We start from the raw sequence: 12,574 nt of genomic DNA on the forward strand, positions 1-12,574 counted from the left end.
CTATCATTGTTTAGCTTGGGGTTATTGTTGAACTCTAGAAAATGGGAGTGAATGTGTCTAAATAGTTTACTTGTTCATGGAACCTTTGTTCATTACTGTGTTGCCTCATCCAGCATTAATATGGGGGTTTATGCCTAAGCTTGCTGCAGCTTGCAATGTTTGGTTGATATCACTGGTGGCCTTCTCTTTTCTGAAAAGAAAAGGATGAGCAATGAATACACAGGATAGGGGAGGTGGAGGAGACTGGGAGAAGAGGAGGGAGAGGAAGCTGTTTGGGGAATGTATTGTATGAGAGAACAAAGTTTTAAAAACATTAGTGCCCAAAACAAAGCAGAATTATCATGTAACCTTAACCCTAACCTGAAAAGAGTGACAATAACAACTAATCAAGTGAAGATCCACAAGACAAAATAGTATGCCTGGACCTGTTAATGACTGTATGCCATTTAGTTCATGATGATACTAAAATGCTAAAAATAATATAATACTAAAGAAAAAACTTGTTAAGGTAAATATATTGTGGAAATAGAGAATGTAAGATCATATGTACAAGACCAGATTCACATTAGATCATAAGTTCCACAGACCTTAAGGGGATTGTTTGGCCCATCTCTATATTTATAACAGGATTCAACCTCAAACTAAGTTGGATTTCTTGAAAAATATAGTTAGATATATTAAACTAATGAAGAAAATCTAAATGTAAAATTATAGACTAATGACACATCTTGTCAACATAGTATAGTGAAGCTAATACTATATTTCTCATCAATATGCCAGGGTATCACACACCTAACTGCCCTGTAATACACCAAGTTATGAGTCTATTCATGTGTTTATTCAATTCATCAGAATTATTTATGTAAAAGAAATGAATGGACTTCCAAAGATACAGTGAACTCCTAGAGTATCAGGGTCTCATCGGGACTGTCTGTATCCTCTTTCTCTGTGGCCTAGTAAGACCACCTCATCAGGGGATGTTTATCAAAGAGAAGACAACTGAGTTCATGCCAGAGACTGCCCTTGCTCCCCTTACTAGGAAATGTAACTCTTTATGTGCCTCTCTGTTACTCATGGAACTAAAAAATCTCCAACACTTATCTTTGCTTACTGCATGTCTACATAAAACCACATTTTGCATTAGATCACAAGAGCCCCTCACACTTGATGTCTGAGTCATCAAACTTTTAAGTGAGACTTGCAGTGATGTGCATTTAAGGCCCTGTCTTTATCCAGCCTCTAACAACTTTCATATGTTTATAGTAGGAATAAAGTGATCTAAATCAGGTCAGGTAGCAAAGGTGGAGAATTGCACCAAAACTGATTTGCAATCACCTCCAGATTCTTTTTTATTAACTCTGTTGAACCAATTCAAAACGAGGCAAAATACTTGCAAAAAATACAAAATGAAAAATAATTCACTGTAATTCCCAGTATGCGTTACATTCTACAAAAAGCTGCATGTGGAGGAACAGAATAACTCTGGCTTATTGTCAAGGAATTTGCAGATCATTTTCCAGAGTTAACCATGGGGGATGGTGCACAAAGTTTCTCAGAAAGTAAATATTTAACAGACCAGATTACCAAAAAAAAGTATATCACCAGGTATTTTTTTGTTACTCTAGGAAACAGTTCACTCCCTAATGCCAACAACCTACAGATTCCAGTTCTATGACTCTGGTCTGAAGTAAGCAAGGAACGGCACATTAGGAAGAACTGAACATCAACCCTACATAGTGTGTTTCTGTGAAGCAGAACTTTGTTTAAAGGTTTATACTTACCTAGGTATAAGTATTTCTGCTTCCTGTTGGAGACAGTTATTCAGCCTCTATGGCCTTTCAGGATCTCCTGAATCTGGTCGGAGGCATGGGGAGATTTCAAATCCTTCAGATGGCTTTCTTTCTGATCTGCAATATGATGGTGTCACCTCATTTACTATTGGAAAACTTCACTGCAGTGATCCCTGGTCATCGATGCTGGGTCTCCATCCTAGACAGTGGCAATGTCTCTGACAATGACAGCGGGATCCTGAGCCAAGATGACCTCCTGAGAATCTCCATTCCCTTGGACTCCAACCTGAGGCCAGAGAAGTGTCGTCGCTTTGTTCAACCACAGTGGCATCTCCTACATTTTAATGGCACCTTCTTCAATGTGACAGAGCCAGATACAGAGCCCTGTAAGGATGGCTGGGTGTATGACCAAAGCACTTTTCTCTCCACCACTGTGACTGAGGTAAGTGGCTTCAATATAATACCAACCCGTCAGTGAACTGATGACAACAACTCAGCAATAGTTCAAATAGTATATATGCTTTGAGCTTAGTTATTGTCTTATTAAGTGCAAGAGTATTGTTCAATGATTTTAGTGACTTCAAACATAAATAAAAATGTACTTGTCTTGTACTTTCATTTAAGGGATGACCTCAGATTAAAAATCAGTTTTCATAGAAGGAAATTTAACAAGACAATTTAGCAAGATAAGAACAGTAGATTTCATCCGAGGGCCTATCTCCTCCCAAGCCTTGGGCTTCTAAGTAGATTTTCAATTATCAGGTTGACTTTCTTCTTCGGAAGCAAGCTTCATATCAAACCAGAAATGTTTGGTTTTCCTATAGCAGTTATGTCACTATTGCACCAATAGCCATGTTGTCTTGCAGGTTGGTATTGTAATATAAGGGGATAAGTTCTGGATAAGAACATTGATGTCTTTACTTTACCAGCATTCTACACAGCAACATCTGGCACTATGAAAGGTAGCTAAGAAGGAGAAAGATTGTAGTTTGTTTTTGCAGTGATATCTATGTCCTGAAAAAAGATTGTGTGGTGTCTTCCACAGTAGGAGCTTAACATTTACTGAGAGTAGGTGAATAACAGCAATACTTTCAAAATGTGTTGTTTGGAAGAACTGTGGAGTATCCCTAACCAAATACAAAGTTATTATATATGACTGGCATGACCACTTAACACCCCAGATCTTCTGCAAGCAGCTATGTTCACCCAAATATTATACGTTTCAAATTTTTCCTTTAAAATTATAGTATGAAATTTTCTTACTCAACAGTAAGAATCTCCTTGAGGCTTTATATAAATCTTTCATGGAGATGCTTGAGTGAGAAATTAATTGAAGTGACAAAATAGAAGAACATATCTTTGATAGAGTTTTATTGTTCTGATGACACACAAAAACCCTGAGCCTAAGCTTCTATACCATGTTTCCTCAGTGACCAAGACCATACAACACACAACATACTGAAAAACCAAAAAACATTTATCCCACTTTTTGGAAATGGGGCATCATATTCTTAAATGTCTTCCTGCTGGCCAGAGGAAATATTTCTTTTGGGGGCCTCCTGTTGATTATTAATATTTACTATTTACGTGTCATTTAGTTAAGCAGCAGTGGTTCTTAAAGTAGCTGTATACCCAAATCACCACACGGAGACTAGGATTTATTTAATTAACCTAGAGCACAATGCTGGGCAATAATTACTCAGTCCTAAACATCCATCCCGCATAGCTTCCTCCTATTCAAATTTCCCATATTAAACTTGCTTTTAGTCATTTCTTAAATCTGGGTTAATCTCTCCTGGCGGTTTTGGGTCCTCTCCTCTGAGATCTCTGTCCTCTTACTCTCCTCCCACTCATTTCTTTCTCCTTCCCTTAGGACCAGGATGTCCCACCCTATTCTCTCCATTACTCAGCATTTGGCTTGTTCTTTTGTTGACAATACAGAGAACAAATGGTGGCATGTTTATACAAACTTGAGACAGGTGATGCTTATTCAGTCAATGTGAGGATTGAAACCACATAGTGGGGTAGAGAAATCACCATTTGAATGAACAAGTATAAATTGTATTCATTGCCCAAGAATATTATCCAACATTTCCCCAATTTAAGTCCAACAAAGCCTCCTTTTCTTTCAATACAATAATAATTATAAAACGGTTATGAAAACTATTTTTTTGTTTTTCTTTCTTTTCTTTTACGTTTTTAAATTTTTTTATTAATTACACTTTATTCATTTTGTATCCCCCCATAAGCCCCTCCCTCCACCCCTCCCAATCCCACCCTCCCTCCCCTTTCTGCATGCATGCCCCTCCCCAAGTCCACTGATAGGGGAGGTCATCCTCTCCTACTTTCTGATCTTAGTCTTTCAGTTCTCATCAAAAGTGGCTGCATTGTCCTGTACTGTGGCCTGGTAAGGCTGCTCCCCCCTCAGGGGGAGGTGATCAACAAGCAGGCCAATCAGATTATGTCAGAGGCATTCCCTCTTCCCATTACTATGTAACCCACTTGGACACTGAACGGCCATGGGCTACATCTGTGCAGGGGTTCTAGGTTATCTCCACGAATAGTCCTTGGTTGGAGTATGAGTCTCTGGGAAGTTCCCTGTGTTCAAATTATCTTGTTCTGTTACTCTGCTTGTGAAGTTCCCGTCCCCTCCAGGTCTTACTATTTCCCACTTCTTACATTAAATTCCATTCACTCTGCCCATCAGTTGTCCATCAGGCTCAGCATCTGCTTTGACAGTCTATACTGCAGAGGCTTTCAGAGGCCCTCTGTGGCAGGTTCCAAGGTTGTTTGCTGTTTTCTTCTGGCTTTCAGAGGCCTTCTGTAGCAGGTTCCAGGGTTATTTCCTATTTTCTTTTTCTTCTGATGTCCATCCTCTTTGCCTTTCAGGATGGGGAGTGAACATTTTAGTTAGGGTCCTCTCTTTTGCTTAGTTTGTTTAGATGTACAGATTTTAGTGGGTTGATTCTATGTTGTATGTTTATATGAGTGAGTATATACCATGCGTGTCTTTTTGCTTCTGGGACAACTCACTCAGGATGATCCTTTCCAGGTCCCACCATTTACCTGCCAATTTCATGATTTCCTTATTTTTCATTGCTGGGTAATACTCCATTGTATAGAGGTACCACAGTTTTTGCATCCATTCTTCAGTTGAGGGGCATCTGGGTTGTTTCCAGCTTCTGGCTATTACAAATAAAGCTGCTACAAACATGGTTGAGCAAATATCCTTTTTGTGTACTTGAGCCTCTTTTGGATATATGCCTAGGAGTGGTATCTTGAGGAAGCGCTATTCCTAGTTGTCTGAGAAAGCGCCAGATTGATTTCCAGAGTGGTTGTACCACTTTACATTCCCACCAGCAGTGGAGAAGGGTTCCCCTTTCTCCACAACCTCTCCAGCATGTGTTGTCCCTTGAGTTTTTCATCTTGGCCATTCTGATGGGTGTAAGGTGAAATCTCAGGGTTGTTTTGATTTGCATTTTTCTAATGGCTAATGATGTTGAGCATATCTTTAAGTGCTTCTCTGCCATTCGATATTCCTCTACAGAGAATTCTCTCTTTAGCTCTGTTCCCCATTTTTTAAGTCGATTACTTGGTTTGTTGCTTTTCAGCTTGTTTAGTTCTTTATATATATTGGATATGAGTCCTCTGTCAGATAAAGGGTTGGTGATGATTCTTTCCTAATCTGTAGGCAGTCGCTTTGTTTTGATGACGGTGTCCTTCGCATTACAGAAGCTTTTCAATTTCACGAGGTCCCATTTATTGATTGTTGCTCTTAGAGCCTGTGCTGTTGGTGTTCTGTTCAGGAAGTTTTCTCCTGTACCAATGAGTTCTAGGGTATTCCCCACTTTTTTTCTAGCCAACTTAATGTGTCTGGTTTTATGTTGAGGTCTTTGATCCACTTGGACTTCAGTTTTGTGCAGGGTGATAAGTATGGATCTATTTTCATTTTTCTACATGTAGACATCCAGTTGGACCAACACCATTTGTTGAAGATGCTATCTTTTTTCCATTGTATGGTTTTGGCATCTTTGTCAAAAATCAGGTGTCCGTAAGTGTGTGGGTTTATTTCTGGGTCTTCTGTTCGATTCCATTGATCCACCATTCTGTTTCTATGCCAGTACCATGCAGTTTTTATAAGTGTTCCTCTATAGAAGAGCTTGAGATCAGGGATGGAGATACCTCCAGAAGAGCTTTTATTGTAGAGGATTGTTTTAGCAATTCTCGGTTTCTTCTTATTCCATATGAAGTTGAGAATTTTTCTTTCCAGGTCTGTAAAGAATTGTGTTGGCAATTTGATGAGAATTGCATTAAATCTGTAGATTGCTTTTGGTAAGATGGCCATTTTTACTATGTTAATCCTGCCAAGCCATGAGCATGGGAGATCTTTCCATCTTCTCATATCTTCCTCTAATTCTTTCTTCAGAGACTTGAAATTTTTTTCATACAAGTCCTCGACTTCCTTGGTTAGGGTTATACCAAGGTACTTTATGTCATTTGTGGCTATTGTGAAGGGTGTTGTTTCTCTAATTTCTTTCTCAGCCCTTTTGTCTTTTGTATACAGGACTGCTACTGATTTTTTGAGTTAATTTTGTATCTGGCCACTTTGCTGAAGGTGGTTATCAGCTGTAGGAGTTCCCTGGTAGAGTTTTGGGGGTCACTCATGTATACTATCATATCATCTGCAAATAGTGATAATTTGACTTCTCCCTTTCCCATCTGTATCCCTTTGATCTCATTCAACTGTCTTATTGCTCTAGCAAGGACTTCCAGCACTATGTTGAAGAGATATGGAGAGAGTGGACAGCCTTGTTTTGTCCCTGATATCAGTGGGATTGCTTTAAGTTTCTCTCCGTTCAGTTTGATGTTGGCTATAGGCTTGCTGTATATCGCTTTTACTATGTTTAGATATGTGCCTTGTATCCCTGATCTCTCCCGTACTTTAAACATGAATGGATGTTGGATTTTGTCAAATGCTTTTTCAGCATCTAGGGAGATTATCATGTGGTTTTTTTTCTTTCAGTTTGTTAATATGGTGCATCACATTGATGGATTTCTGTATATTGAACCACCCCTGCATATCTGAGATGAAGACTACTTGGTCATAGTGGATAATATCTTTGATGTGTTCTTGGATTCGGTTTGCAAGTATTTTGTTAAGTATTTTTGCATCAATGTTCATAAGGGAGATTGGCCTGAAATTCTCTTTCTTTGTTGGGTCTTTGTGAGGTTTAGGTACCAAGGTGACTGTGGCTTCATAGAATGAGTTTGGTAATGTTCCTTCTGTTTCTATTTTGTGGAATAGTTTGAAGAGAATTGGAGTTAACTCTTCTTTGAAGGTCTGGTAGAATTCTGGGCTGAAGAGATCTGGTCCTGGGCTTTTTTTTGGATGGGAGACTTTTGATGACTGCTTCTATTTCTTTGGGGGATATAGGACTATTTAATTGATTTACCTGGTCCTGATTCAACTTTGGTAAGTCAAATCGATCAAGAAAATTGTCCATTTCATTTAGATTTTCAAATTTTGTGACATATAGACTTTTGAAGTAAGTCCTAATGATTGTTTGGATTTCCTCAGTGTCTGTAGTTATGTCCCCCTTTTCATTTCTGATTTTGTTGATTTGGGTGGTGTCACTCTGCCTTTTAGTTAGCTTGGCTAAGGGTTTGTCGATCTTGTTGATTTTCTCAAAGAACCAGTTCTTTGTTTCATTGATTCTTTGAATTGTTTTATTTGTTTCTAATTGATTGATTTCAGCCCTGAGTTTGATTATTTCCAGCCGTCTACTCCTTTTTGGTGTGTCTGCTTCTTCTTTTTCTAGGGTTTTTAAGTGGGCCATTAAGTTGTTTGAATGAGCTGTCTCGAATTTCTTCTTGAAGGCACTTATTGGCTATGAACTTTCCTTTTAGCGCTGTTTTCATTGTGTCCCACAAGTTTGGGTATGTTGTGTCTCCATTTTCATTGAGTTCTAGGAAGACTTTAATTTCTTTCTTTATTTCTTCCCTGACCCAGCTGTCATTTAGTAACAAGTTGTTCAGTTTCCATGTGTGTGTAGGCTTTTTGCTATTTCTGTTGTTGTTGAAATCCAGCTTTATTCCATGGTGATCAGACAGGATACAAGGGATTATTTCAGTCTTCTTGTATCTGTTGAGGCTTGCTTTGTGACCAACTATGTGGTCTATTTTGGAGAAGGTTCCATGAGGTGCTGAGAAGAAGGTAAATTCTTTTGTGTTTGAGTGTAAAGTTCTGTAAATGTCTGTGAGATCCATTTCATTCATGACCTCTGTCAGAGATATTGTTTCTTTGTTTAATTTCTGTTTTGTTGACCTGTCCTTTGTTGAGAGTGGGGTGTTGAAGTCTCCCACTGTTAATGTTTGGGGATCTATATGTGGTTTAAATTTTATCAATGTTTCTGTAACAAATGTGGATGCGCTTGTATTTGGGGCATAGATGTTCAGGATTGTGATGTCTTCTTGGTGGAATTTTCCCTTGATGAGTATGAAGTGTCCTTCCCCATTTCTTTTTATTAATTTTGGTTGAAAGTCTATTTTATCAGATATTACATTGGCTACTCCTGCTTGTTTCTTGGGTCCATTTGCTTGGAAAGTCGTTCCAACCTTTTACCCTCAGGTAATGTCTATCTTTGTGCCTTAGGTGTGTTTCTTGTATGCAACAGATTGCTGGGTTTTGTTTACGTATCCATTCTGTTAATCTGTGTCTTTTTACTGGGGAGTTGAGTCCATTGAAGTTGAGAGAGATTAATGACCAGTGGCTGTTAGAGCCTTTGATTCTGATGTTGGCTGTGTTCATAAGGTTGTGTGCTTGGTTGCTTTTTGTTTTACTGTAGTAAGGTTAATTATTTCCTGTGCTTTCTTGACAGAAGCTAATTTTCTAGGGTTGTATTTTCCCTTCCAGTGTCTTTTGTAATGCTGGATTTGTGTGTAGGTATTGTTGAAATTTGTTTTTGTCATTGAAAATCTTGTTTTCTCCGTGTATGAGGACTGAGAGTTTTGCTGGGTATAGTAGCCTGGGCTGACATCTGTGTTCTCTTAGGGTCTGCATGATATCTGTCCAGGCCCTTCTGGCTTTCATAGTTTCTGTTGAAAAGTCAGGTGTGATTCTAATGGGTTTGTCATTATATGTTACTTGGTCTTTTTCCCTTGCAGCTTTTAGTATTTTTTCTTTGTTCTGTATACTTACTCTTCTGATTATTATGTGATGGGAGGATTTTCTTTTCTGGTCATATTTGTTGGGTGTTCTGTAGGTTTCATGTATCCTTATTGGCTTCTCCTTTAACTTGGGGAAATTTTCTTCCATGATTTTGTTGAAAATATTTTCTGGGCCTTGGAGAAGGGAGTCTTCTTTTTCCTTTATTCCTATTATTCTTAGGTTTTGTCTTTTCATATTGTCTTGGATTTCTTGGACGGTCTGTGTCAGGAATTTTTTGGATTTAACATTTTCTTTGACAGATACATCGATTTCTTCCATTGTATCTTCTACACCTGAGATTCTTTCTTCCATCTCTTGTAGTCTGTTGGTTATGCTTACCTCTGTAGTTCCTGTTTTCTTCCTCTCCATTATTTCCTCCATTTGTGTTTTCTTTAATTTTTCCAGTTCGATCTTTAGGTCTTGAGGTGTTTTGTTTACTTCCTTCACCTGTCTGCTTGCATTAGAGCCTATAGTCTGTGTGAATCCAGGAAGTCTTTGGTGCTGGGTGTCCTAAGCGTTACAGCTGATGATCCCCTCCACTGGGGGATTCCTCCTGCCAGAGACACTCAGTCTTTGCTTTGGGGACCGCTGTTCTGTCTGGGGTGGCGAGTAGAACCCACAGGCACAGATGCCCGCTTGTGGCTCTGCCTTTCTGGCCGTTCGGAGCCTTGGCAGCTGCCTAACCTGGGTAATTTTCCCTAGACAGTTTCAGGGTGGGGGTGTCGGCTGAGTGCTCTGAGATCAGACAAGCCATTTCCCTCCCTGTGGATTTGCACCTGCCAGTGAAATGCAGTCTGTGGTGCCCTGGGGCCCACAGTTCTATCTGAGGTGGCGAATCAGGTGCCCAGGCAGGCGGGGCTCCATGCAGTTGCCTGTGTCCCGGCTCTGGCTCCGGGCTGGCTCTTGGGGCACCCGCAGAACCCGAGTCTTTTCCAGGGGATGTCTGGGTAACCTGAGGTCAGTCCCAATAGTTTCCTGCTCCGTGGGGTTATCTCTCGACTGGGAAATCCAGTCTATAATGTTGTGGGCCCACAGTTCAGTCTGGGACCGTGACCAGATCACGCTGGCTTGTAGCTCCGGGCTGTCGACCAAGCGCCTGGCAGAACCAGAATGTCTTCCGAGGTTTAGCCGGGTGAGTTAAAGCTGATTGAATCCCCCACCGTGGGGTATCCTCTCACCTGTGAAACACAATCACTTGTGTTTTATGGCCATGAGTTCTGATTGCTGGTCACTGTGACAATCCTTCTGTGCTGCTCCTCAGAATCCGGTTATGAAAACTATTAGGATATATTTACATGTATAATGTCCAGTCCATGCCTTTGGAAACTAAGGAGAAAGTATTTGAGTATCCTATCTTGACAAGTTTAGAGTTCTATAGGTAAATTTACTTTTATCCTTATTATTATTACCTATGTGAAAACATTTTCTTAATTTTTAAACAAGGTAAGCTTAATTGTGAAACTATAACTATTTTGTCTTCAACCCCATCAGAGACTTGAGAAGGAATGATATTAGGTACTGGAGGAAATAGGAAGTGCATGATAGCAGCTTCCAAAAAATACAAAATTGACAGAGACAGTTTGCTGCCTGAACACTCACCCCAAACTCTCTGTAATGTTGGAGCATCATTTTCAGCCTTCTGGCTCAGTGTATTTGACAGACGTGTATGTGAAGCAGGAACTATTTAGGACTTGCTTACCCTGTCTTGGCAGAGTTCCACAGCCAACTCAGCCTGCATTTAAGCTTGCCCATTTTAGGCAAATTCTGTCTGTTGTGAAACAAGGGCATTTTCTTTTTGCCCAGCTGGCTCATTTGCCACATGTGAAGCCATCTTCATATGAAGGTTATTTTATGCTCATCACCTTCTTTGAGATAGGCTGAGTGCTGCCAGGAAATGTCCTGTCTAGTTGTCAAAGAATATTGAAAATAATAAAAAAAAAAACCTTTTAAAAGTCATATACATCAGGTCTCTGAAGTTTTTGAAGACTTACATATCTTCATATAATTGACCTTTAGACAGGTCAATTATATATAGTGTCATATCTATCTGTTAAACCTAGGATGTATACTGCTGTGATAAATTAGACTAAGGTCTAACAGGATTATGAGTTGATTAACTAGCAGTTTGCTTGCAATACCTGATAACCTAGTCTTATTTTCTCTCTGAATAAGATCATTAAAAACTTATAACCATCTCCCAATGACAATAAACATTCATAGCCACAGAAAACAACCAAAAACCCACCCAACCCCCCTTTAAAATAAATTGGACTTTGTTCTCATGAATTTTTTTAGCTGACTTTTGGATATGCAGAAATCCTGTTAAGGGGCTCAAAGGAAATTGGGGAAAATGCTTAATTAAGCAAGCATTAACATTTGTGGTCCAGTCTTTGAATGTTGAGAAATTTCAGATTTAATAGAAGTCCTGTTTGGAAACAGTCTAAAATACTGGACCAAATGAGGTTAGCATTCTTCAAAGCTTGCATGGGAGCAGGCTTTGATGAGAACCAGCAATTGAAGCCGTTGAGGCAGTAACAACCAGAATGCTGGAACATGCAAGATACTGGAACAGATGTGTCAATGTCTCAGCATGCTAGAAGGATGAACTCTGTCAGGTTTCATCCAGCATCTCCAGTGCCCAGTCCTTTTGTTTTACAAACATATAATTTCTCACAGGCATTATACAGTCCTAAAATTATACATGTATGAGATGTGCAGGATAAAACGAAACTGTAAATCAATTTTATCTATGCCAATTAAAAGAATGACATAATAAATTTTGAGGATATTGCAGCCAAAGGTTTATTGGGCATGTAATATTGAAGTTCTGGCTGGAGACATTTTTTATTTCTCAGTCAGTTTCACAGTTGTTCCCATGTGAAGGAATCAGCAATTTATGTTACCTGTTCTGTTTAGTCTTCTTAATTTCTCTCTTCTTCTGTGTGGTCTTCCTCTGTCATATCTGATTTTTATTAGTTTTGATTATTTCTCTTCTCCTATATTAATATATGCAAATAACCCATAATTTCTCTTCTCCTATATATATATGTACAAAACCTCTTTCCCAGTGTAACACATTCTCTGTTCTGCATTTTGGAAGTAGGAGCTTTATATGCTGTTCTAATTCAGCAGTCCATTCCAAATTTCACTGTTTCTTACAGGTGTTTATCTCATTAATAGATAAATCATTGTTAATCATTTTGGGGAAATACTGTGTTTCCCTTATTTTTATGACCATCTTTTAAAAACTACTGTTAGATATTTTCATAATTGTTTGACCTGGAGGATTATTAGTTATATCTGTAACAGTTTTCATGTCATAATGTTGAAAACATTGTTGAATTCCAATGGATGTACAAGCTGAAGCACCATCAGCCCCAGTTTGCAAGGGCATCTCCAAAACATTCACCATCTCTAAGAAATTTGCAACCATAGGATCATGCTCTCGAAAACTTAAAGCAAAAGCCCACTGGAATTCTGAATATGAATCTATGGCATAGTGTGTATATTTCAGTTATCCGAACTCTGTAAAATGGAGCACACCAGCCACTGTATGACCTTGTTCCAATACAACACT

General features: G+C 39.0%; 1 protein-coding gene across 1 annotated transcript; it reads left to right on the forward strand.

Moving 5' to 3' along the window:
* Positions 1-1,603: 1,603 nt before the first annotated feature.
* Positions 1,604-2,232, forward strand: LOC129676268 (solute carrier family 22 member 19-like; the record flags this gene model as incomplete). The annotated part of the gene is made up of 1 exon (XM_055606600.1): positions 1,604-2,232. A coding segment is annotated over exon 1 (402 nt), but the record flags the coding sequence as incomplete, so codon positions are not given.
* Between the last annotated feature and the right edge of the window lie 10,342 nt (positions 2,233-12,574).

The sequence above is a fragment of the Psammomys obesus genome, unplaced genomic scaffold (genome assembly GCF_907164565.1).
Source record: "Psammomys obesus unplaced genomic scaffold, mPsaObe1.curated_primary_1811, whole genome shotgun sequence".
In the NCBI taxonomy this organism is placed as follows: Eukaryota; Metazoa; Chordata; class Mammalia; order Rodentia; family Muridae; genus Psammomys; species Psammomys obesus.